At 64.2% G+C, this 24,278-nt stretch overlaps 1 protein-coding gene across 5 annotated transcripts; it reads left to right on the top strand.

The window, feature by feature from the left end:
* The first annotated feature begins 1,753 nt into the window (after nucleotides 1-1,753).
* On the top strand, nucleotides 1,754-24,259 carry TIMELESS (timeless circadian regulator). Of its 5 annotated transcripts, none has more exons than XM_073318392.1 (30): nucleotides 1,754-1,860; nucleotides 7,785-7,925; nucleotides 8,427-8,580; nucleotides 9,066-9,180; nucleotides 9,719-9,781; nucleotides 10,002-10,103; nucleotides 10,493-10,648; nucleotides 11,054-11,187; nucleotides 11,610-11,697; nucleotides 11,974-12,150; nucleotides 12,429-12,646; nucleotides 13,043-13,146; nucleotides 13,587-13,756; nucleotides 15,532-15,660; nucleotides 16,192-16,343; nucleotides 16,494-16,591; nucleotides 16,961-17,087; nucleotides 17,505-17,706; nucleotides 18,128-18,279; nucleotides 18,676-18,761; nucleotides 19,324-19,447; nucleotides 19,908-19,990; nucleotides 20,171-20,313; nucleotides 20,930-21,137; nucleotides 21,581-21,649; nucleotides 22,044-22,162; nucleotides 22,371-22,563; nucleotides 22,709-22,766; nucleotides 23,116-23,198; nucleotides 23,546-24,259. In XM_073318392.1, exons 1-30 carry the CDS (start codon nucleotides 1,761-1,763, stop codon nucleotides 23,647-23,649), a joined length of 3,852 nt encoding a protein of 1,283 aa, XP_073174493.1. In that variant the 5' UTR covers nucleotides 1,754-1,760; the 3' UTR covers nucleotides 23,650-24,259. The 5 variants fall into 5 exon arrangements, with proteins under 5 accessions (XP_073174493.1, XP_073174492.1, XP_073174495.1 ...); XM_073318391.1 differs by having other exon boundaries at nucleotides 11,051-11,187; XM_073318393.1 differs by lacking the exon at nucleotides 1,754-1,860 and adding an exon at nucleotides 2,072-2,167 and having other exon boundaries at nucleotides 11,051-11,187.
* The last annotated feature ends 19 nt before the right edge of the window (nucleotides 24,260-24,278 follow it).

Here is a 24,278-nt window from a genome sequence, read left to right as displayed (position 1 = left end):
CCACATCGCTCCTCAGTTGCGGGGGGAGAGGTCACCATACAGGGAGTGCACCCTGTCTGCCCAGCCCTCATGCATCCAGACCCCCCCGTACCCAGATTCCCCACACCCAGAACTCCCCACTGAGCCCCCTGCACCCGAACCCTCACCTCACTGATCCTCGCCCCGTCCAGAGTCCCTCTGCGCCCAGACCCCACCGCTGAGTCCCGCCCCCTGCATCTGGATCACCCCAATGAGTCTCCCATAACTGAACCCACACCCCACTGAGGCCCAACCAACTGCATCCAGATTTCCACCACACCAAGCCCGAGTCTCACAACACCTGGACGCCTCCCACTGAGCCCTCCACACCCAGACACCCCCCCTGCGCTGAGCCCTTCACACCCAGACCTCCCCCCCCCGCTGAGCTCCAAACACCTTCACTTGGACCCCTCCGCAGAGTCCCATTCCTCTTGCACCTGGAACCCTCTAATGAGCCCCTGTGCATCCAGATCTCCCCCGCGCCCGGACCCCCCAAAGAGCTGCCTGCACACAAATTGCCTCACCCAGAACCCTCTCACCCCACGCCTGGATCCCCCCACACTAAGCCCCTCCACACTTGGATCTTGCTGGGCTGAGCCTGCCTGCCCCACACCTAGATCAGGGGCCAGGGCTGGGCTTGTGTGCAAGACTCTGTCCCTCTCCTTTGCTATCTTGGTGCACCTGGCACAGAGGGGCAGGGCCTCGTGGGGGGTGTCAAGGCCAGGTGCAGCCTCACCACTGAGTCTATGTGTGTGTGTGTGGGGGGGACTATAGGTTGATTTGCCACCTCTGTGCAGCCAGTGACCATTCTCCTTGCACACTCATCTCCTCTTGCACACTTACCTACCACTGCCACACGGGAGGCTCCACATTTATTTATTGATAAATAAAATATGCAGAATTGTAAACTATTGTGCCCTGCATTTTAATTTTTTTTGGTGCAGAATTCCCGCAGGTGTAAACCTTACCCCTCCTGGCAAACTCTCCTCGCACGCTTATCTCCCCCAGCACATTCTCCTTTCACAGTCAAACCCCTTGCACTCACATCCTCCTCATTGCACACACATATCTCCTGGCACACACACATCTCCTAGGACACAACACTTGCACACTCATCTCCTCTTGTACAATTGCCTATCACAGCACATACCCCTTGCACGGTCATCTTTCCTAGTAAAAAAACCTTGCACACACACCACCGTTCTCCTTGCACGCTCATCTCCCCTTGCACACTCACCTCTCCCAGCACGCACACACACACAGCCCTTGCCCAGGCACGCTCATCCTTGCACGCCCCACGCGCTTTACTCTGCCTGGGGCTCTGGAGCAGCCCATTCCTGGGGTAGGGGTGTGCATTCACACATCCCCCTTCAAGGTGGTTCGCTCCATAATCCTGGGCCTCAGGAGGGAGGGGACTGGCCGGCTCTGTGCGGCTCTTAAAAGGGGCAGTGGCGTTATCCCGCTTTGTGGTCCCCACAGAAAGGGAGACCCTGATGGGGGCATCCAGAGCGACCTCCCCTCCCGGGCCGGGGAGGGCAGGACTCCTGGGTTGTGATCCCAGCTCCGGGAGGGGAGTGGGAGCTAGTGGTTAAAGCAGGAGGGGGAGCCAGTACTCCTGGGTTCTTCTATCCCCGGCTCTAAGATGAGGCCCCTCCCCTTGTCCGTGCCTCAGTTTCCCCCCCCCCCCGGGGGAAACTCGCTGCTTTGCCCAGCCGGGCGGAGCTCGCAGCTCCGATTTGCACATGCCAAGCTGGAGGGGGGCGGCTGTTGTTGCCCTTTTAAGGCCTGGCCGGGTTTCGGCGCCATCCGAGGCTCGGTGCCGCCGCGGGAGCCCCGGGCCGGGTAGGGGAGCGCGGGGGGCACCGGGCTTGGGGGGGCTGAGCCCGGGGTTTGGGGAGTTCCGGGGGGGGCTGAGCCGGGGTTGGGGGGGGCACCGGGATGGGAGGGCTGAGCCGGGGTCCGGGGGGGGTTCCGGGGGGGGGCTGAGCCGGGGTTTGTGCAGAGATTTTGGGGGGTAGATTTCTGGGGGGGTTGAACCAGGGTCTGTGCATTCAGATCACGAGGCGCTGGTGGCAAGAACTGGTCCGTATTTTTCCTCCCGGCCTGATCATCAGCTGCCCTCCTCCCCCCCAGAGGTGGCTGCCTTCTGGTGGGTGCCCCCGTGCGCGCCTAGCAGTGGACTGTGTTGTGGGGGTGGGGGTCAGCCTGGGAGCCAGACCCTGCAGCTGCCGAGGGCTTTTGCCTGGTGCCCAGCGCCCGGCGGGGAGGCGGGGACGATTTAGGGTCCCCAGCAAGAGCGGACACCTCGGTAACGATTTCCAGCCAGTCCCTGGTTTTTCCAGCGCTGGGTCGGGGTGGGGAGACCCTCCCCATAAATCCTGAACCCCAAGTTCTCCGGCTGCTGGATGAGAGCAGGAGTTTCCCAGCCGCCTCCCGGGGCCCTCGAGCGAGCGGCGCTGGGCTCTCTGGGGCCCAGGGCTTGGAGCCCAGAGCACGTGTCCCCAGCACGTGCTGGGTCGGGTTCCCTTGACGCTGCCTGGGGCCCCCGGGGAACTGAGCTCCCTGGGTGTCCCCCCGCGCCGGCCCGCTGACGCTCACCACGGCTCGAAGCGGGCTGTGGGGGCCGTGGCCCCAGCAGAAGGTGGCTGAGCCTTAGGGCCGGGCCCTGTGCAGCGGGGGTCTCTGTGAGGTTCATCTAAACCGGAGCATTGCCGGGGCGAAGTCTGGGAGAGAGTGATTGGTTTCACAGCCCGTGGCCCTGCGTGGCAGAAGGAATCCACGTAACCAGACAGGTCCCCCCTCCCCATCCCAAATGGGGATTGTTTGCATCCTTTATTATTTCATAATTTACTGGAGCGTCATCAAAACGCGGCTTTCCTCCCGGCTCTGGGGGGCGATCTGGCTCCGCTGGGCTCCCACAACCAGTCTGTGCCCTCCCTCCCTCCCTCCTGGGCAAAGGATCCCGCTTCCCCATGCCCTAAAGACCAATCAATTCTGGGCCCCTTGACCAGTCGGGGCAGCAAATTCCAGAGGCTGGGAAGCATGCGAGGAAGCGGGGGGATAAATCTGGCAGTGCTGGTTCTGTCTTGGGCCTGGTTCTGGTTCTGTCTGGGCTGGCAGCTGGCCAGCTGTGGGTCCCCTGGGTGTCTGGGGCCCTGGCTCCTTGCTCTCCAGGCCTGTTTGCAGATGCTGCTCTCTCCCCCCCCCCCCCTTTGCTGGCAACAGCTCTGCCCTGCAGGGAGGGATGGAGGGGGGTGAATACATGGAGCTAATTTAAACACCCCCCTATGACGAAGTGGGACTGTTCTTAATGTTTCCTCTGAATATTGTGGGGGTGCCTCAGTTTCCCCTAGCAGTTCTTAAGTATCTAGGTGGTGGGGTAAGTGTGTATGATCATTGCAGAGCCCTAGAAGGGAGGTGTGTGCAGGGGTCTGGACACAGAGAATGGCCAAGGCCCTGTTTCCTGGCAACTGATGGCCTGGGCCTTCCCCCCTGCAAGGGTTGGAGAACAAAGGAATCGGGTGACCTCCTGGCCATGGAAAGGGACAAAGCCCCGAGGCGGGGGGGGGAGGGGGGCTGGAGAGTGAGCTAGTTGGGGGCTAGCTGGGGACGAGGAGTGAAGTGCAGTTATCTGGCTCACTGCCCCCCAAAATGGACCCAGCTGTGGGGTCCTGTTCTCTGCACCTACAGGCTCTGTGTTAGACCATGTCCCTGTCGTCTAATAAACCTTCTGTGTTACTGGCAGGCTGAGAGTCATGTCTGGCTGCGGAGTTTGGGGGCAGGACCCTCTGGCTTCCCCAGGAGCCCGCCTGGGCGGACTCGCTGTGGGAAGCGCAGGGAGGGGCCGAGGAGGCTGAATGCTCTGAGGTCAGACCCAGGAAGGTGGAAGCCGTGAGAGCTGTTTGCCCTGCAGACAGGCTGCTCAGAGAGGAGACTTCCCCAGAGTCCCTGCGGCTTCATAGGGAGCAGTTCCAGAGCATCGCCCAGGGACTCCGTTACACCCCCCTCCTCCTCAATTCAGCCCCCCAAAGCTGGTCTGGCCTCTGGATAGTCAAGGAGCCAGTGCCATGAGCTGCTGCAAGGGAGCCACTAGTGGACAGCCCCAGTGGACTGCTGGGGGCAGTTTCTTCCTGACCACCAGTTTGCTACATGCCCTGGAGCTGCCAGGTTGCTGGGCCTCCGAGAATGGGAAGTTCTCCTCTCCTTGTCCTCAGGAGTGGCTCCCCCTGGCTAGCCGCTGCCCCGTGGGCACGGGGTCCCGGCTGCATGGGGAAGCTGCCCCAGTGTAAACCCGTCTTTTTAAAAACCGGTTCCGTTTCAGCGGCGGGTGGGCCCTCCGATCTCGGTTCTGCTGAAGCGTGTCCCCAGAGGGTTTGGACGGAACTGGTGCCGGAAGCGGCTCTTGGCCCGGAACCAGAGCATCCTTCCAGGGGCTGGTGCCCGTTTACCTAACCTGCTTCGAGGCAGTGCAAGGTTTTCTCGTGGCAAAGGGAACTGGCCGGGGAGGCAGCTGGGTGGGGAGGCAGCGGAGAAGGGGTCCAGATAGGAGCGGTCTCCCGTGGCCAGGGGCGGGGAGGGGGCTGCTGAGCAGGCTGGCTGCCGTGGAGCTGGGCCCATGTGCAGCGGTGACGTCCGTGGCTCTGGTGCCTCGTGACCCATTTATTTCAGCCTTTGTTAACGGAGCCGGGCTGGGGATGTGAGGCCGGGGGGGGGCAGCGTGTGAGGAGAGCATCCAGCCCAGCTAGGTCCCTTACACAGCACCACATCGCTGAGAGGTGCCGTCTGTCACGATCATTCCCCCCCTCGCTGCTCCCCCGAGGCAGCAGAGGGCTGATTGTGGGGGGCTGGGAGCCTCTGGTGGGCTGAGGGGTAATTGACAAAGCAGGGAAGTGGAAACTGAGGCCAGCTAGATGTTAGAGGGCACCCCCCCCCCATCCAACTTTGCTTTTCCCCACTAGAAATGTCGGGTCAGGTCCCTAGGAATTGCCCTCACCCCAGCTGGAGCAGCCCACTAGGGGAAACTGAGGCTGGCTTTCTCAACAGGGGGATTGGTGAGGCTCCCTGGGAAAGGGGTGGGGCCCTGGCACCAGCCCAACCCTTCTACATGGGGGTCGGAAGAGCTGGAGGCCCTAGGGGGGGCAGAATGCCACGGCTTTCCGGGGGTACCTCTGAAACCCCCAGCCTTGAGCTGGAGGAGGCTCTGGGCCAGGGGAGCACCCGGGGCAGGCTGGTGTCTCAGCTGCTCTCCGGGGCTCAGACTGAAGTAGGAGGTAGGTGACCATCACCCAGCTGTTGTCTGTCTCGCTGCCTCATGGGGTGATTTAACTGGGGAGGAGGGGCTGGTCTAGTAGCTAGAGTGTGTGGGGGGCTGAGAGTCAGGACTCCTGGGTTCTCTTCCCACCTGTGTTCTGCTGAACTTTCCACAAATCCCTTCAGCTCCCTAAAGCGGGCGTAAATCCCCTCGCTGGGGGGGGTCGGCCGGTCTGTCCCCTTCCCAAAGCTCTCCAGGCTGGCACCGGTGCCTTTTGCCTGACTCCCCGGGCGCTGGGTGCCGCGGGCCGGCCCTGGCATGGGGCATCAGGCTGTGGTGTGCGCAGCCAATGGGTGAAATACCAATCGTCTGGCCATGGGGAGGGGATGTCTCTGCTCCCTGACACAGTGACCCGGTTTAGCGTGGCCGGCCCCTCCCGGGCTGGCCTGGCCCCGCTAGGACAGCGGCTGGGAAATGGGTTCGCGCTTGGGGGAAGTGGAGCAGTTGCATAAGTGAGTTAGGTGATGTGCGAGCTCCCGGGGGCGATGCCGGAAGCGGGGGGCAGGGAGGGAGGGGACGCAATGGCTTTTTTAGGGCGGGCGCCAGCAGCAGAGAGTTAATCTGCCAGGATCCGTAGGGCAGGTAGGGGTGTGGGCCAGTGCGGACTGGCGGAGCGTGAGCCCCGGGGCGGGGGAACCGGCTGGACTGGAAGCAGAAAGGGGGTTGCAGGGAAAGGAGGCATGGCCCCCGGGGGCGGGGAGGATCCTGGAGCAAACGCTGCTCCAGACTGTGCAGCTTTTCTGCTGGTCCCTCGGCCCAGCCTGGCTCTGGTGGTCAAGGGCTCCGGTTGCTTCCCTCCTGGGCCCTTAGGGGTGCACACCTGTACTGGAGAGAAGGGGGGCTGTTCCCCTGGGGGGGGTGTTGCTGCTGTTTGGGCCACCTACCTCCCCTGCCCGTTGTCGGGGGGGCTGCCTTGGGTTGGAGCTCAGCAAAGGGAGGTGATGATGGGTATAAACCAGCCCTGGCCAGGCTGCATCAGCCAGGGAGCCGTCCGGCTCGGTATCCCGTCTCCGCTGAGGGCAGGAGCAAAGGGCCCTGCAGGGGCAGCTGCCCCAGGGGCCGTTTCCTTCTGACCCTGGTAGTTAGTGGGTGGATTGTGTCCTGGAGCATGAATGTTTCTAGCCTGGCCAAAGCTCTTGGCTGTTTTTTAATGCCCGGTCCCGCTCCGTGCGTGACCTCGGTGATCTCCTGTGGCTGAGAGTTCCACAGGCTCGCAGTGCTTTGGGGATGGGGTAGGGAATAAATAGCCTTTCCTGTTCGCACGTTTGAATTTCCCTGTTTGAAGGACAGCCAGGTTGTGACACACATAACTAACAGCTAGGCCCCCAGCTCTGGGCAGGGAGTGAGGGGGTTGAGTGGGCAGAGTGCGGGACTGGGAGCCAGGACTCCTGGGTTCTTCCCTGGACTCCTTGTGTGATCTCAGGCAAGTCGCTTCCTCTCTCGGGGCACTGTGTCACGGTAGCACCTGGCTGGGGACGGGGAAGCATCCTGCCCCCAAACCACTGGACTGTGGGAACTGGCGGGTACCATGCTCCGGGCCTGTCGCGTCTGTGGGGACGCTTCTAACTTGGGGCGGGGGGTTGTTCTGCTGCTGGGCCCCAGCGCGGGGGAGGATAGGGGAAGCTGGAGGGGCTAGTGGGGCAGGTGAGAGGCTGGGGGTGGCATGGCACGAGCTGCAGGTGCCTTGTGCCCCCAGGCTGCAGCTCTCTGAGTGGGAAACTGAAGAAGCCTTGATGTTCGGGGGGGGCCCTGTCCTGGTCTCCAACCTTCTCCCTGCCAGCTGCCACGTGTCTCCATCTGCCAGGGAGCTGGCTCCGCGTTGCTTAGCGAGCCACCTGAGCCCGCTGCTTTCGTCCTGGTCTCTAGGGCACCGGGCCCTGCTTCCATAGCAATTCCCCCGCCGGCAGCTGGGCCGTGGGGGGAGGGCTCTGCCCCAGAGACGGGTGCCGTGGGCTGGTCCCCCAGGCTCCTGCTCGCCACTCATTCCAGTGCTCGGCAGCTCCCCAGTGCCTGCCTGTGCGACCATGTCCCATTCTCAGCTGGGTCTTCGCTTGCTGCTGGGTTCACAGGGAGCGGGGTCTAGTGGTTAGAGCAGGGGGGGCTGTCAGCCAGGACTCCTGGGATCCGTCCCTGGCTCTGGGAGGGGAGTGGGGTCTAGTGGTTGGTGTGGGGGTTGGGAGTTGGGATTCTTGAGTTCTACACCCTAGCTGTGCTCCTGGATTGCTGCATGACCCTTGATATGTCACTTAATCTTGCTTTGCCTCAGTTTCCCCACTTGGTCATGGAGGGAGAGTGATTCCCCCCGCCCGCCCCAACCCCTCATGACTGCTGGCGAAGGGCTCGGAGACCCTGGGGCGGCTGGTGCTGTCGATGTGCGAAGTGCTGGAGTGAGGGGTGGGACTGGCGGCTCCCGGCCTGGGGTGTGCGGGAGGCCTCACTGGCTCTGTCCTTGCAGATTTCGCTCTCTGTCCGCTTCCTCTTCTGGCCGGGCCGGGATTTATGGACTTGTACATGATGAATTGCGAGCTCCTGGCAACGTGCAGCGCTCTGGGCTACTTGGAGGGGGACGTCTACCACAAGGAGCCCGACTGCTTGGGTACGCCAGCAAGGGGCCAGCCTGGAATGGGGGGCTGACTGTCACTGAGGCTGTGGGGGGGCCAGTCCCTGGGTGGGAAGATCCTTGGCTCACGAGGCCGACCCGGGAGGGGATGGGTGGGTTCCTGATTTGGAGCTGCCCCCCAGGACTCCTGGGTTCCAGTCCCCTCTCCTCTCCGTGCCTTGCTTTCACCAGTAAGGGGGTGCTGACCGACCCTTCCCCCCATTTCCCCCCAGCATCACTGGGTGCTTGAGATCCTTCTTAAAAAGGTAGTGACCCCCAGCTCTGCCCTTCCCCAGACCTCGAAGGGAGAAGCGCCCCGCCTGAAGGGTGTTTCAAAGCGGCTTTCGTCCCAGCCACTGTGTGGTCCCATTCGATGCGCCCAGCTCTGGCGGGAGGAAACCGGCTGCTTGTGTGGGCAGGGCTGGGACTCTGCGTGCATGGGACAGAGAAGCCAGGCTGGGTGCTTGTGTGAGTCACGCCCTCTGCTCCCCCCCACAGAGAGCGTGAAGGATTTGATCCGCTATCTGCGCTACGAAGATGAGACACGGGATGTTCGCCAGCAGCTGGGCGCGGCCCAGATCCTGCAGAATGACCTGCTGCCCCTCATCGCCCAGTACCCGCAGGACAAGCTGCTCTTTGACGCTGTCGTCAGGTATGGCCCCACGGTGTCCACTCCCAGCCTGCGGGCTTCTCCGCCCGGCCCAGCATCAAGTCCCGTGGCTAGCGTCCTTCCAGGGGGTGGGGTTTTATAGCTACAGTGTCCATGCTGCTCTGGGCTCATATCCGAGGAGGCAGATGCAGGAAGCTGTAGGATCCTGTGGCGGGTAGTTCCGCAGCCTGGGACAACCTGTCTCCCCCACGTGGGAGCCTTGCCTGGGTCCCGAGGAGCAGAACTGTCTGCCCCAGTCCCAATTCTGGAGCTCCGGGGGTGGGGAGGCGGCGGCGGTGTGGAGGGCTGGGCTGGGAGAGGAAGTCGCACCCCTGGGTGCGTGAGCTGGGATTGAACCTGGGACCTCAGTCTAAATGGGTGCTAGCGGCCCAAGGCTGCAGCAAGCTTGTTGGCCTCGAGGGGAAGGGTCTGCCAGAGGCTCCTGCCATGTCTGTGTCCCTGTCCCCGCCCCCGTCTCCCCCGCACAGGCTAATGGTGAACTTGACCCAGCCGGCCCTGCTCTGCTTCGGCAAAGTCCCGCACGACCCCGGCTCCCGGCACTGCTTCCTGCAGGTTGTGTCCTACCTGCAGGCCTACAAAGAGGTGAGGCTGCCTGCCCTCTTTCCCCCCCGCCTCCCCTGGGATAACAGGGCTGTGGGGAAGGGGGGCAGCTGCCCCCATCCCAGTGAGGGGGTGAGCCAAGATCACCCTGTTAATTAAAAGTAGCCACCTGTCCCAGTCTGACACAGGGCTGAGTGGGTGGGGGACGGTCACAGAGATCCATGGGTTTTTCCAGTCCTGGATGCCCCCTTTGTGCCACCAGGTGGAGCGGGGCGGGGCCTCTGGGATTTGGAATGACTGGGAAATCCGTGTCCAGGTGCCCGGAGCTAAAATTGCCCTTCTCCGCCCCGTGGCTGGCTGCTTCCCCCCCAGAGCTGGCCGCCTTTTCCCGGGGCTGCCTGCGTGCCCGGAGCTGGAGGGGTGGGTGCAAGGCCTGTCTGCTCTTAGGCTTCCCCTGCTGGCTCCGCGTCAGCCACCACCCCCCGGCATCCCGGGGCCATACCCCTCCCGCCCCATGCCACAGGGGGCACTCTTCTCCCGGCGCCAGCCCCTTGCCCTCATGCCGGGTTCTCCCCGCCAGGCTTTCGCCAGTGAGAAGGTGTTTGGGGTGCTGAGCGAGAAGCTCTACAACCTGCTGCAGCTGGTAAGTGTGGCCCCGGCCTGCGGGGCCAGGGGTGGGCTGGGCTGGGGGCGGCAAGGGGATTTTGGCACCCAGCCAGTTGCCATGGGAGTCAAGTGCCAATCCAAGCCGTGGAGCTTGGGCCCCAAACCTGCCTCCGGGGGCCGGGATGAGCTGGGAGGCAGCAGGTTTCGGGGGGCCCCTGTCACGTTCCGTCAGTTGCTTTCTCACTGGTCCCCGCCAGGACTGGGAACAGAGGCAGGAAGAGGACAACCTGCTGGTCGAGAGAATTCTGCTGCTGGTGCGGAATGTGCTTCATATCCCCGTGGACCCCGAGGAGGAGAAGGTATTGGGGGGGGCTGTGGGGAGGCTGATCCCCCTGGTGGGCAGGGGAGGGGTCTCCGTCTCCTTGCCACGTGCGGCTGGCGAATGGCCAGGAGCCCTGGTGTGAGGAAGAGGCCTGGGGGGAGCTGCCCCCACGGGAGGCAGGGCGGAGGGGGCTTGTCATCTCTTGCACCCGGTTCTCATCCCCCGGAGCCGCGTGGGGGGCGGGTCGCGAATTCCGGGATCTCCCCGCTAGAATGCCGTGCCCCCAGGGAAGGGTGTGGGGTGAAGCCAGGCTCCACTCTTGTGCGGCTTGAGCTCCCCCCCCAGAGGGCCGGGTGGCAGCCAGGGGAGGCTGGACCCTGGGGCCGAGCCCCCACGCTCAGCCCCACACCCTTCCCTGCGTGCCAGAGTGTGGATGACGACGCCAGCACCCACGACCGGGTGCTCTGGGCCATGCACGTCAGCGGCATGGACGACCTGCTCAAGTTCCTGGCCAGCTCCTCGGCCGAGCAGCAGTGGGCCCTGCACGTGCTGGAGATCGTCTCTCTGATGTTCCGGGACCAGGTGAGCCCGGGCGGGGAGCAGGGGGCCCGAGACAGGAGGGCGACCCCCCCTGCTGCCCCCCTGGGTTGGGAGCTGGCTGGATTAATCCACTTCCGGGGGGTGGGGGTGGGAAGCGATGTATATTTTGCAGGGGAGGGCCATACGGCAGCCAGCTGTGCCAAGGGGCTGGGGGACGACCCCTTCGTGCATGGGGGTGTTGGCGTCTCCCCAAGAGGCTCAGCATGGAGCCCCTGGCTGCTGGCCTCACCACCCCACCTGCAAGGGCTCTCAGTAGGGCCTGGTGCCTTCACCCTAACCCCCACCACGCCCCCCCAGGCCGGTGCAGCCGTGCCCGCTGGGATATGTAGTCCCCCAGGCCGGTCCCCATCGTAGGACGGGGAGGTCACCAGCCTGCTGTCCCAGCAGGATCCGGAGCAGCTGGCGGCCACGGGGCAGGCCCGCCCGGCCAAGGAGCAGGCGGCAGACGTGAGGGACCTGGAGCTGCTGCGGCAGAGGGAGCTGGCGGAGAGGAAGAGCCGGGTCTTCCAACGAGGGAGCAGGTGAGCTGGGGGCTGCGGCTCCCCTCGGAGGAGTGGGCTCGACACCAACCTGGCCACATGGGTTTGGGGCTCCACACGCCATCTAGATCTCCATGGCGTGCTGTTTGTCCGGTGGGCAGCCGCTAGCAGGGGGCTGCGGGTCGGGTTTAGGGGGGAGCCCAGGGCTGGGGTAGGAGGGGGCTGCAGGTCAGGGTTGAGGGGCGTGAGCAGAGCTGTGGGGAGGGGGGAGCCCAGGGCTGGCCTAGCGGGGGGCTGTGGGTCGGGGTTGAGGGGCACCGAGTTTTGCTGAAGCTGCTCGGGCCCACCCTTCTCATGCCCCTCAGGTGGGAGGGCACCACGCTCCTGTGGGCCAGAGGCTGCTGCCTTCTGGGGGCCGCTGCAGCTCACCTCCTTCCCGCTCACCCCAACCCCTCTCCCCCCAGGCACTCCCGGTTCGGCGGCTCCTATGTGGTCCAGGGGCTGAAATCCATCGGCGACAGGGACCTCGTGTTCCACAAGGGGCTGCACAACGTAGGTGCCTCCCCTCGACGCCTGGCCGGCCTTACCGGGGAGAGGGGAGCTGTGTGTATGTTGGGGCGGGGAGGGCGGTGACAGATCGGGGAGCTCTCTCTTGGGGGCTGAGGAAGTAGCAGGGCCGGAGGAAGGCAGCAGAGACTGTTCCAAGGCTGTTTGGATCCCACGTGCCCCACGGCTGGGACATAGGCCGGACCCTGTGGATCCGTGACAGAGCGATCGGGCTGGGTGGGGGGGGTGGTCCTCTCCTCACTCTTCTCCCCCCCCCCGCAGCTGAAGGACCATAGCCACGACCTGGGCAAGGAGCCACGGCGGGTCCCGAAGCGCAGGCAGCCGGCCCGGGAGGCAGAGCCATGCCGGCGCTCGGCCCTCAACGTCCGCCTCTTCCTGCGGGAGTTCTGCGGGGACTTCCTGGAGAGCTGCTACAATCCCCTCATGCACCTGGTCAAGGTGAGCCCGGACGGCGGTCGCAGCAGCACCGGGCACCCCCCGGCCCCGCCTGCCGGACGGGCGCAGCTGGGAGCCTCTGACCCCAGGCGGAGCAGCGTCCCCTGGCTTCTGGGGGGGCAGAGATGCAGGGGGCGAGGGGGGCAGCTCCGGGGTTGGCGATTCAGCATCACTATCTTCAATCCCGTCAGCGCCCCTGAAGCTGCATGGGAGGGTCTCTTGGTGGGGGGCTGGACAGGAGGGTCCCTGCTGGCCCCCCACCAACCTATATGCGCTCCCAGGACCAGCTGCTCCGGGAGAAGAGCCAGCAACACGACGAGACCTACTACCTGTGGGCCATGGCCTTCTTCATGGCCTTCAACCGCGGCCGGCACTTCCGGCCCGAGCTGGTGTCCGAGACGGTCAGCGTCCGCGCCTTCCACTTCATCGAGCAGAATCTCACCGCCTATTACGAGGCCATGCTCCTGGACAAGAAGGAGGCCACGTCGTGGGCCAGGCGGTGAGCAGGGGGCCTGGCTGCCCCTCTCCACCAGGCCTGGGGGGCGCTGAATGGGACCGGAAAGGCCCTGTGCAGGGAGGGACGGCGGTTTAGTGGTTAGAGCTGGGGGCTGGGAGCCAGGACTCCTGCATTCTATCCCTCGTTCTGGGAGGGAGCATATAGTGGGTTAGAGAAGAGGGAAGGGCTAGGAGCCAGGACGCCTGGGTTCTTTCCCCAGCTCTCAACTCCGGGGGTCCTTGGTTGACTCCCTTCACCCTCTGCCTGCCACATTACCCTCCCCTGGGGGGCCAGGGATGCTGTGTCCTGCCCCCCCCACCTGAGCTAGGTGCCAAGTGCTGCTGGCCAAGCAGGGGGTGGGGAGGGCACTCTCCTGACCAGCCTCTGCTCCGTGCCCAGAATGCACCTGGCCCTGAAGGCCTACCGGGAGCTCCTGACAACGGTTCAGGAGATGGATCGCTCCCCAGACGAGGCCGTGCGGGACAGCAGCAGGATCATTAAGAGTGAGTGCAAGACCGCTCACCCCCCCAGGGGCCAGTCCGCACCCCCCCAGGGCACTCAGCGCTGCTCCCACATCGCAGGCCTGGGCCTTGGAGCCAGCTGGGGGGGGGTTGCTCTCAACTGGGGCTCCCCAGCTATGATATGGGGCGACACGGTCATGGTGGCCCTGGGGCCGGATCGGGGCCAGTCCCGGCCCTGGGGCCAGATCAGAGCTGGCACCCCCTAGAGGAGAAAGTCCCGGTGCCCCATCTCCTACCCCCCTGAGCCAGCCAGTCCCCTGCCCTGCAACCAGATTGGGGACAGTGCCCTCTAGAGGGAACCCCCCCCTTCCCCTAGGCTGCCCAGACCCAGCCCCAGCCTGTGTCATCCCACTTGCCTGGTGGGCACTGCTCTCTCGCTCTTCCGTGCTGTGACACGTGTTTTCCCCCCCTTCCCCCCTCAGATAACATCTTCTACCTGATGGAGTACCGGGAGCTCTTCCTCGCTCTCTTCCGCAAGTTCGAGGAGAGCCGCCAGCCCCGCTCCTTCCTGCGGGACCTGGTGGAGACCACCCACCTCTTCCTCAAGATGCTGGAGGCCTTCTGCCGGGGCAGGAACAACCTGGTGGTGCAGGTAGCCGGTGGGGTGGGGCCAGGCTGGGCTGGGGGGAGGTGCTTCGGGGGTGTTGTGTCTGGGGTGGGGGGTGTTACCAGATTTGCCCGTTACTTTGGGGTACGCTCATTTATTAGGGTCACTCTTTTGGGGGGGAGGGGTCTGTAATTTGTGTTCTCATATGGAGCTCCTTGACCGAGATCACACCCCACCCCACCCCGAGTGGACTGGGTCCATCAGCACTCTCATGCTGACCCCCTTATATGTCCCTGGACTCGGTGGCTGGGCCGAGCAGCACTTCCAAGCTGCCACTCTCGTATACCCCAGGTTCAGCACGTCCCTATCCCCACTTTCACGTCACGATTGTTCTGGTAGTGACCCACTTGATGAGCAAACCCCACACTCTTTTTGGGCGTTACAGGGATCTTTAGCTTAGGTAAGAGAAGCGTGGCTTCAGAGTAAATGGGGAAGCTAAAAACACAAAAGAGTAAAGTTCTGAGAGAGAGAGAGAGAGAGAGAGGGGAAACAACCAGCTTAACCATAAAAGTTATTTATTGAATAATAGTGATAACCACACAAGGAGAGCCTAAACCAACATAACAGTTACATTATTAGTGATTACAAAAGTCAGATACAGAAAACTATACCTGATCACACAAGTCAGGGTTAAAAAGTTATACCTGAGGTAGAAATGAAAACAGAGAGAGAGCTGGGGTCTCACCACCCCATGAGGCTTGAACTGGTCATGGTTCCCAGGTGATGGTGGTAGGTCAGGATCCTGAGTGCTGGAGACAGGCAGAGCCCCCAGTACGATCAGTCCGGAGACAATGAAGTCCCAGTGGAACTGATGCAGAGTTTGGATCCAGGCATGAGAAAACTGACTGGAGTGTGCGTCGGGGTTTTTGTAGGGAAACAGCCATGGTTCAAGGGAGAACAGAGATTTGTTTATAGGTAAACGCATGACTCAAGGGCTTTCTCTAGGCTAGACAATAGGGGCTGATCACTGGCTCTGAGTGGTGGTCCTTCCAGGGAGCTCCCAATGTAATTAGGCTGCTTCAGTATTTTGGATATCAGTCAAGGATTCATGTCTAGAATTGGTCTGATAACTGCTGAGCTGGGTGTGTGCAGGCGTGGGTTCGTTCACATCTGGGGCAGAGATCCCCCATCATGCAGGGCTTCCCTGCTTTTCTGGTCCCAGAGTTCAGTGCGGTTCTTGCCTTGGAATCTCTGTTCTCCGTTCTGTCTGCTAATGGAGATGCCTCCCTATCCCATCTTCGATGCAGATGAGGCTAGGGCAGTTGCCTTAATCCTGTCACGAGGGGTCTAGGTGTGTCTCCCAGCGCCCTTCACTGCTCTCTGCAAGTCTTTTCCCTGATCGGTTTTGGCTCAAGCAGACACTTTGGGGCGGGGGGTGTCCTTCCTGAGTCACAGGCTGGATACTGCGCCCTGGTTCCCCAAGAACACAGAGCTGACTGGTATCAGGGCACCTGCTTATTTGCCCCCCTTGGACAGGGGGAGGTGCCCCTGATCTGACACAGGGCCATGCTAACCCCTCTCTCCCGCCCGGGTGGGTACAGGGGGAGCGGGGCTGGCCCCTGGTTTGGCCCAGAGCTCCCCATTTCCCGCCCAGCTGTGGCCAGTTTTCCCTTACCTCACGTGGCCAGCAGGGGGCGCCAGAAGCTCGGCTTCCTGTGTGCCTCGGGCAGGGGGTTTGGGTCCGTGCAGCCTGGGGTCTGCCAGCCGTTTTGGGGGGAGCATTGGGGGGGGCCTCTCACCACGCCGTCTCCTCCCTGCAGAGCAAAAGAGTGAGGAGGAAGAAGCAGCCCCGGGCCGGCCGGGCAGCCCCCCCAGCACAGCCCCGCGCCCCCCAGGAGCTGGAGGAGCTGTGGCCCAGCCTGGCGGAGCAGCTCGGCGCCTGTGCCCAGGTAGGAGGGGGCAGCAGCTGGGGTCCCTGCAGGGTCTGGGTCGGGGCTGCCCTGCGGGACCGGGCCCAGCGTGGCTTGGGCATCACCGGGAGCGTGGCCTTGTGGGCCTGTCGCATGCACAGGCCACGCCCCTCAGGGGCCACGCTAGGTGGCAGGGGAGTCTGTGGGGACCCCCCCTGGCGTGGGCATCTGGGGCAACCCTGAAAGGGCAGCTGTATCCTCATCGTGTTTGGGGGGCAGGACGGGCCCCCAGGGGCCACGGTTGGCTGAATCCGTGGGGCAGGAGCGCTGCTTTGGTGGAGGGGGTGCTGCTCTGGGGGCCCAAGCCCAGTGGGGGTATGGGGCCTGGTTCAGTGGAGGCAGGTGGCATTCTGTGGGGGCTGGGCTCAGGGGGCAGATGCCCCCCTGAATGGGGCCAGCCCCCCAGTGGGACATGGTGCTGTTCTGTGGCACTTCCCTGGGCAGGGCTGGATCTGGCCCCTCCCTGCCAGGCGCTGAGTCACCCCAGCCTCCCCCCCACTTCTCTGCCAGGGGGCTGAGCCCCTCCCGGAAGATGTGGTCCCCTTCGACGCCGCCTCGGAGACCCCGGTGGAGGAGCAGCGAGCGGAGGCCATGGTGCGCATCCAGGACAGCCTGCTGGGCCACCAGGCGCCGGCCGCCCTGACCCTGCTCCGCTCCGCCAGGTACGGCGCCGGCCCCACTGGGCGTGGTGGGCTGGGGTGGGGTGGGGACCCCATGCCCTGGCCGGGGGGAGCCCCGGCCAACGGGGCGTGCGGGGGGGGCCTCTCACTTCCCCGGCGCCCCGGCTCGACCTGCCTGTGTCCCTTTCCCAGGGAGGTGTGGCCCGAACAGGACGTGTTCGGCTCCCCGCAGGCGGCCCTGGAGGAGGAGATCCAGCTGCTGAGACAGATTCTCTTCGCTCCTCTTCCTCGTGAGTATCCTTGCCTGGGGGCAGGGGTCGTTTGGGGGGGGGCTCCTCTCCCATCACCCCAATGCCCCGCACCCCACACACACACAGTCTGACGGCTCCAGCCTGGCCCCCAGCTGCAGTTCGCGTTTCCCTCCGGACGCAGCTGGCTGGCTCTGTCCAGCCATTCCGCCCCGGCCCCTCCCCGCTCAGCTGGGAGCCCCGTGTCCGCTTAACCTCCGAGTGCCTAGGCTGGGTGTGGGCAGGGGTGGTGATGGGTGGGCAGCCCCAGGGTAAGGAGCCGGCTGCGTGTGCTGTCATCGACTCCCTGGGAGGCCTCCCGTGTCTGGTGGCGCCGCGTCCCCGTCATCCCGGGGTGTCTGGACATCGCAGGGCAAGCGGCGCCCGAGGTCGAGGAGCCGGGGGAGGAGGAGGAGGAGGAGGAAGAGGAGGTGGAGGAAGAACTGGCATCTGTCCAGGTGTCAGAAAAAGAGTTCAACTTCCTGGATTATCTGAAACGGTGAGGGGGGCGCGGCGGGGAGGTCGGGTCAGGGCTGCAGGGCTGGGACACGCTCTCTCCAGGAGTCCAGCGGGGCTCACGAGCCCCCCGCCATGGAGGTCGAGGTGCCCTGGATCCGAACGCTGGGCGCACTGAGCCCCCAGGCTGGGCAGAACGTCTCCGGGCTGGCAGATGCTGTCACCGTGCGGGGTGACTCTTGAGTATGTGGAGGGACCTGTGGGGCAGGCAGGACTCCTGGCTTCTATTCCTGGCTCTGTGTGGCATTGAGCAAGTCGTTTCCCTGCTCTGTGCCTTGGTTTCCCCATTGGGTACAGGGAGGCTGAGCCCTGCTGCTTGTGTGTGGGGAAGGGGTGTCAAAGGGGCCCCGTCCCTCGGCTGAGCCGTCCCACCTGTATGTCGGGGGCTGGGGGGGGCCAGGTTTGCCAGCGCCAGCGTGGTCAAGGCCTACGTCCTGCTGCTCCGGGGCTACCGACAGAACAGCGCCCACACCAACCACTGCGTGGCCAAGATGCTTCATCGCATCGCCTACGACCTCAAGATGGAGGCACTGCTCTTCCAGCTCTCCGTCTTCTGCATCTTCAACCGCCTGCTCAGCGACCCCTCGGCCACGACCTACAAGGTGAGGGGCCCCGGGGCAGGGCCCTCCCTTTGCCAGGCTACGCCTGCGTCGCCAACCTGCCAGCAGGGAACGGCCAAGGCCGAGAAGAGGGGCCTCGAACCTCCACGCTCCCGTGTCAGTTAGAGCAGCCTTGGGGCTGCTCTGAGCTAAGCCCTGCTCCCTGCAGGCCCAGGGAAGCAGAGAATACCCGTGATGCGGTGCATAATCTTCCTCTCCCCTCTGTCACGTGCTCTGTGCTAGCCCATTGCGCTCCAGCTATGGAGATAACAGACCTACTACTGCTGCCCCCTAAGGGAGCTCCTCTGTTGGCTCAAGCGGTCCAGGCCCATGCGTTCAGTCCAGAAGGTTCCCAGTTTGGTGCTGGGGAAAGGGGGGGTGTTTATGGTGCCGCGAGGCCTCTAACCTTCCCCTGCCTCCCCAGGAGCTAGTGACCTTTGCCAAGTACGTCCTGGGCAAGTTCTTTGCCCTGGCAGCGACCAACAAGAAGGTCTATGTGGAGTTGCTGTTCTGGAAGAGCACGGCCACCGTGCGAGAGATGACGGAGGGCTACGGCTCTCTGCAGGAAGGAGAGGAGTGAGTCTGGGTTGGGGGCTGCCAGCCGGAAGGAGGCCCTGGGACAGGGTGGCGGTGAAGGGTCTAAGCCCCCTCTTCGTTACCCGTATTCTTGGCCTGGACCTGCTGCTACTTAGAGCAGCCTTGGGGCTGCTCTAGCTTATGCTGTGCTAGGGCAGGGGAAGTGCTGACACCGGCTGCACACAGTCCCCAGGAAGCCCTGCGCACGGGGGTGGCTCTCAGGGGAGGGACATTGGCACCCCATTTAAGGCCAGATTGCAGGACGGTGACCCTATGGCCGGGCGTCCCTCCTTCCCCACCCCACATGCTGCAGGTGGCTAGAGCCCTGGGGTCCCAGCTGGGGATGGCAGGGTCTCCGACTCCAGCAGCACCTCACTGGGTCTCTGCTTCCCCCAGCTCTGGTGCCCGGAGGGCCCCCAAGTGGACACTGCAGGAGGAGGAGGAGCTGCGGGAGCTGTACCTGAAATACAAGGGAGTGGAAGGTACCAGCTGTCTTGTTAATGACCTGCCAGGGCCTCTGGGTTCTGGGGAGTTGCCCAAGACTCACTGGGCCAAGCCAGGACTCCTGGGTTCCCTCTCAGCTCTGAGAGGGGAGTGGGGGCTAGTGGTTGGAACAGTGAGGCCTGGAACTCAGAACTCCCAGGTTCTATCCCTGGCTTTGCCACGTTGACCGTGAACTACTTTACCCTTCCCTGTGCCTCAGTTTCCCCCATCTGTACAGCAAGGGCTCTGTGACGTACCGGGGCACAGTCCAGACTAATGTGGGGGCGCTATCACCCCTGCCCTGCAACCTGGGGTGCCTCACAACGCCTTGCTGTGGTAGCTGCCACAGGGCCTCTCACAAACCTCCAGGCTACCAGCCGCCCCGTGTCTGCCTGTAACTGCAGCCTGCCAGTCACATGCCAAGGCAGCCCATGTACGAGGTGGATGATGGGGGGGCGGGGGTGACTAAAGGGGTCCCAGGCTTCCAGCCCTGCTCCGGGGTTGGGGGACAGGGAGTTGGGGGGCGCCGTTTCTCGTAATCGCGCCCTGGCCTCTCCCCAGGTGCGGACGTCATCGGCAGCATCCTCGCACACCTGCGGGCTCCCAGCCGGACCCGGAAACAGGTCATCAAGCAGCTGGTGCGGCTGGGGCTGGCCGAGAGCGTGAAAGATTTCCCGCGGGAGAGGTGGGTGCCCCCCGCACCACTCGGGAGCTGAACAGCAGGGCTTGGGGGGGGGGGCCAAGGGGGAGCCCCGAGCCAGTCACAAAGTGAAAAGAACCCCGGTGTCCGTGCACAACCCAGACCTTGATTCGGGGACTCTGTGTGGCAGGGACAGTAAATCCCCTGCTCTCTGCATGGGGGGCAGGGGGGTATCCAAGGGGAGGTGGGCACTGTGGGGCTGGGGGGGGGGGGGGGACTCGGAGCCAGGACTCCTGGGTTCTAGTCCTGCCTCTGGGAGGGGCGAGGGGTCTAGTAGTGGGGGGGGGGTGGAGGGCTGGGAGCCAGGACTCCTGGGTTCCATTCTCGGCTGATCCCCTGTGACCGTAGGGGAGTCCCTCCCTGTCCCAGCGCGGTGTGATCCGCGGTTGGGGGGCGCGGGGGCGGGGAGTCCCTCCTGCCCCTGAGTGCCCGTGTTCTGGCCCAGGAAGGGGACGCGCCTCGTGCTGTGGACGGAGGAGCAAGAGCTGGAGCTGCAGCGGCTCTTCGAGGAGTTCCAGGGCGCAGAGGGTGAGCGGGGACCGCAGGGGGCTGCCCCGGGGGGCAGAACAGGGGGTGGGAGCAGATTGATTTGGGGGGGGGGCCTCTGATCAGCTGGGGCTCATTAACCTCCTCACCCCCTCATATCTCTGCGCCCAGTGTGATAAAGGGGCTCTCCAGCCTGATGCAGAATCTCTCCCCCCCCGGCAGATATCCTGGGTAACATCATGAAGCACCTCACGGCCAAGCGCTCCAAAGCCCGCGTCGTGGAGAAGCTGCTGAGCCTGGGGCTGGTGGCAGAGCGCAAGGAGCTGTACAAAAAACGCAAGAGGAAGCCTGGCTTGCCTGGCATGGTATGGCACTGTGTGTGTGTGTGTGGGGGGGGGGGGGTTGCCCCTGCTGGGAGGGGCAGTCAGTGGGTTCCCCCTTGCACCCAGGTCTTTGTGCTCACCTGGCTGTGTAGAACCATTCACCTCCCGTTTGTGTGGGATGTGTTTCCGTGGGGCTGAGGCCCATGGGGGGGGCTCTGAGGGCACCCCCCTGCCCTGGGGATCCCTTCCCCAGTGGGTGAGGTTGCTCATTCCTCAGCCGAGAAGATAGCTCCCTGCTCAGCAGCCTTCTCTGGCTTCTCTGGAGGGTCCCCGAGCACTTTATAGACCTGCTCCCCGAGGGCGGGCTCCGAATTGTGCGCACAGGGAAACTGAGGCACAGAGCTGGGGCTGTGACTCACATGTTGAATCAGTGGCAGATCTGGGGATAGAACCCAGGAGTCCTAGCTCCCAAGGCCGTGCCCCGCCCCTCCCCCCCCGGCTCTAGCCCACTGGACCCTACTCCTTTGTGATCAGATGCAGCTGAGTCTGGGCCGGGCACCCTCTCATACCCAGCTCTCCCCCTCCTCCCCCTGATGGAGCCTGGGCGGGACCCCCCACCCTTTCCATATGACTTTACCATCGCTCCCATCCCTTCCAGAGCGAGGACAGATCCCCATGGGGTGCAGCTGGCCGGGAGGACCCTGCGGAGGAGGAAGAGGAGGAGAGCGACAGTGAGGAGGAGGAGGCCTGGGAGGAAGGGGGCGCAGGCAACAGGGCCACGGAAGGGCCCAGGGAGCAGGGCACTGAGAACCAGGCGGCGCCGGAGCAGGACGTGCAGGGCCTGGCGCGCCACCTGAGGCAGGGAGGTGAGGAGAGCGCTGGCTCCCCCAGTGGCGGCAGGGGGGACTGCACTTGTGAGTGCCTCCTGCTGGCTTGGGGGGCATGTGGGCCGCTGCTTGGCTTGAGCGGATGGGGGCCACTGGGCCTCTGTTGGGGGTGGGATGGGGAGCAGTGAATGCTGGCTGCCTCGGCTCCCCAGCCCAGACACACAGGGGTTAAGGCCTCTGCCCGCACTGGCCCCCCAACCCCAGAGAATGCAGCCCCACGGCTCCTTAAAGGGGCCCCGTCCGCGTTCAGCCTGACCCCGTCTCCCCCGGGAGCTCTGGGCCAGGGCTGACCTGGCCCCACTGCCTGCTGGGAACCCTGGCTTGTGAATTTCCAGCTCGGTGCGGCGTTGTGTGTCTCCTCCCCCCCCCCCGCCCCTTTCCTGGGGGCCATCTCTCACCCCCGCCCTCCCTTGTGCCCGCAGGCCTGGCGGGCTCCTTGCTGTGGCTTCAGAACTGCCTGAACCGAGCGGCCGAGGACCGGGAGGAAGACGGTTAGTGGCGGGGGGGGCAGGATCGGTGCTGGGAGGGCGGCCCCGGGCATGGCCCTGCTGCACTCGGGAGGTGCTGGCGGTTTCTCCCCGGACTCCGCACGGAAGGTCCTGGGGGGACGGCTGGTGAATGGGATCTGTTCCCTCCTGGGGGTGAAATGGGGCACCCCAATACCGGCTGGAGTGAGAGGCTCCTTGGGGCCAGCCCGGGGCATCGGGAGGGGATCCATGTGCATCTCTCCCCTACGCTGCGCCCACGTGGGCCCCCCGAACCCTCCCGGCACTAGCGCCCCCACTTGGCGTTGCCCGGTTTCGAAGGATCCCGCAGCTGTAGCCCCGACCCCCCAAACCCCCATGTGTGGGGCGCGTTCATCCTCACGGCGCCCCCTGTCCCCAGGCACCACCCAGCCCGTGCCCTTGGTGCCACTCTTGGAGGAGAACGAGGACGCCATGGAGAACCAGGGGTTCCAGAAGCTGCTGCGGAAGGTCGGGGTTCGGGCCCCAGCTAACGAGCAGGTAATTACCTCCCCGCCCCAACACACACAAGGCGTTGTGAGGGGGGCTGGCTTGTGCCCTGGAGGGAGGGGAAAGGATTTTTTGTGGGGGGGTCCAATCCAAGTAGTGGGGAGAGAGGGACATGGGCATAAGCACTGGGACCCCCCCCACCTGAGTGCCCCCTTCAGCCTGTGCTTGGCACTAATGCCCCACCCCCGCCCCCCTGCAGGAATCCTTCTGGCGCATCCCGGCCAAGCTGAGCCCCGAGCGGCTCCGGTGCCTGGCTGCCTCTGTTGCGCAGGAGGAGCCTGAGGAGGAGGAAGGCTCCCCGGGGGGGCCGGACGCCGGCCCGGAGCAGAGAGCCCCGGCCCTGCAGACCTTGCGGCTGGCCAGGAGGAAGAGAGGGGCCCCAGCCTTGCCAGGTGAGCGATGAGTGCGGGGGTTGGCCTTGGAGGCTGCCCCAGGAGGCAGGGGACCGGCTGGGCAGTGGGGTGGGGGTACAGGTGTGTTGTTCAGTCCACACGCTCTCTCTCTCTCTGATGCTTTCACTTTCTTGTCCCATTTCAGAGGAGGAAACGCCTGGCTCCGAGCAGCCCCCAGTTTCCCCAGGGTCTGATCTGCAGAGGTGAGAGTCAGGGGTGGTAACCTAACCCCCTTCCCGGGCTCTATGCCTACACAGGACTCCTGGGTTCTGTCCCTGGCTCTGGGAGGGCAAGTGGGGCCTGGTGGGTTGGAGCGAGTGGGAACTGGGAGCCAGGACTCCTGGGTTCTGTTTGTGTCTCTGCCTCTGACTTCTTATTGCGGGGCAGGGACATCCTAAGGCAGTGCCTCAGTTTCCCTATCTCTAACAGGTAATGATGTCCTATCCAGGGGGGTTGAAGTCTAGTGTTCACAAAGCACTGGGCTGGGTTGGAGCGGAGAGCTGGGGGTGGGAGGTGCTGGGGTTGCCCCTAATCCTTTCCCCATCATTGCAGGGTCTGTACCGTCCAGTCGCAGCTGGGCCCCAAGCGGAGCCGTGTGATCCACAGCGACGACGACGAGGACCCCGAAATCCAAGGTCTCCGAGCGCCTCCCTCTGCCCATCCCTGCAGCCTGGCTGGCCCTGGGTGCACGAGGCCCCCCTGCCCCCCATGCACACAGGATGGGGGATGGGCACTGTTGGCAGTTGCCATCCTGGGGCAACCCAGGGGCAGAGCCAAGTGGGGCCCCAGGTGCCTCCTGCTCTGGCAGGGGCAGGAGGGGGAGGAATAGCCCCTGGCTGAGTAAGATGGGCCACTCCTGGGAGGCTGAGGGAGAGGGGGGTCGCCCTGAGGGGCAGAGAGATGGGGGTTCAGCTGAGGGGGCTGAGCCGGGAGGGGTGTGGGGGACTCAGCCCTGAGGTCCCTTGTCTGTTCTTCCTTTCAGCTGAGGCACCAGCTCAGCCGGACCCCACCTCGGACAGGGAGGGGACATGGCCCCCCCGCCGGAGGAAGCGCCTGCGGATTGAGGAGGAGGAGGAGGAAGATTAAAGGACCCTGGCCGGACCCGCCCCCCCCAGGCGAATGCTCCTCCAGGCTGCTCTCCACGTGCTGGGCTATGCTTCAGACACTCCCCTCCACCCGTTGCTTATTGGCCGCACAGAGACTGGGCTAGGCCGTGTCCGGCTGGGTGGGCCCTGGGTCCCTGTGCTCCTGTCTAGAAGAGCCAGAGCGAGCCAGCCAGGGAGGGCCTGTGTGCGGTGTCTGGTACGGGGGTCTGGATCTGCTGGGCCAGCATCTTGGCAGCCTGGCAGGGTGGGGCCTCTGGCAGATCAGTGGGGCTGGACCAGCCATCACCCCGGCTCGCTCAGGGGAGGGGCTGGTGTAGTGGGGGAGTGTCCCACCTTCTCCCCCGGCTCATTAGCCAGCTCCCAACCCCTGCTGCCACCTGCTTTCATGCTTTTCGGCTGCCTGCTGGGTACCCAAGGGCATTAACTCCCCTTGCCCCCCGCCCCCGGCTCCGGGAGCTCTCCCCATCTCATTCCTATTCCCCAGCCCCCTTTGTCGTTTGACTTCCAGCAGGAGTTAGCAAACAAACCAGGGGCTGGGTGTTGTGTCATTGCGAATGGGCAAAGGCCAAAATAAAACGGGCTCAACCTTCCCTCTTGTCTCCCTTCTGC

The sequence above is a fragment of the Lepidochelys kempii genome, chromosome 20, assembly GCF_965140265.1.
Source record: "Lepidochelys kempii isolate rLepKem1 chromosome 20, rLepKem1.hap2, whole genome shotgun sequence".
NCBI lineage: Eukaryota > Metazoa > Chordata > Testudines > Cheloniidae > Lepidochelys > Lepidochelys kempii.
The sequence above is the reverse complement of the archived record's forward strand: the minus strand, read 5'-3'. Positions and strand labels throughout refer to the sequence as shown.

Excerpts from the sequence above, each read along its gene's own strand:
- TIMELESS (XM_073318391.1), top strand. The coding sequence starts at position 1,761 with ATGCCAAGCTGGAGGGGGGCGGCTGTTGTTGCCCTTTTAAGGCCTGGC. Across the intron at positions 8,581-9,065 it reads CTCTTTGACGCTGTCGTCAG|GCTAATGGTGAACTTGACCC; the intron begins GTATGGCCCCAC and ends TCCCCCGCACAG. Across the intron at positions 11,698-11,973 it reads TCCACAAGGGGCTGCACAAC|CTGAAGGACCATAGCCACGA; the intron begins GTAGGTGCCTCC and ends CCCCCCCCGCAG.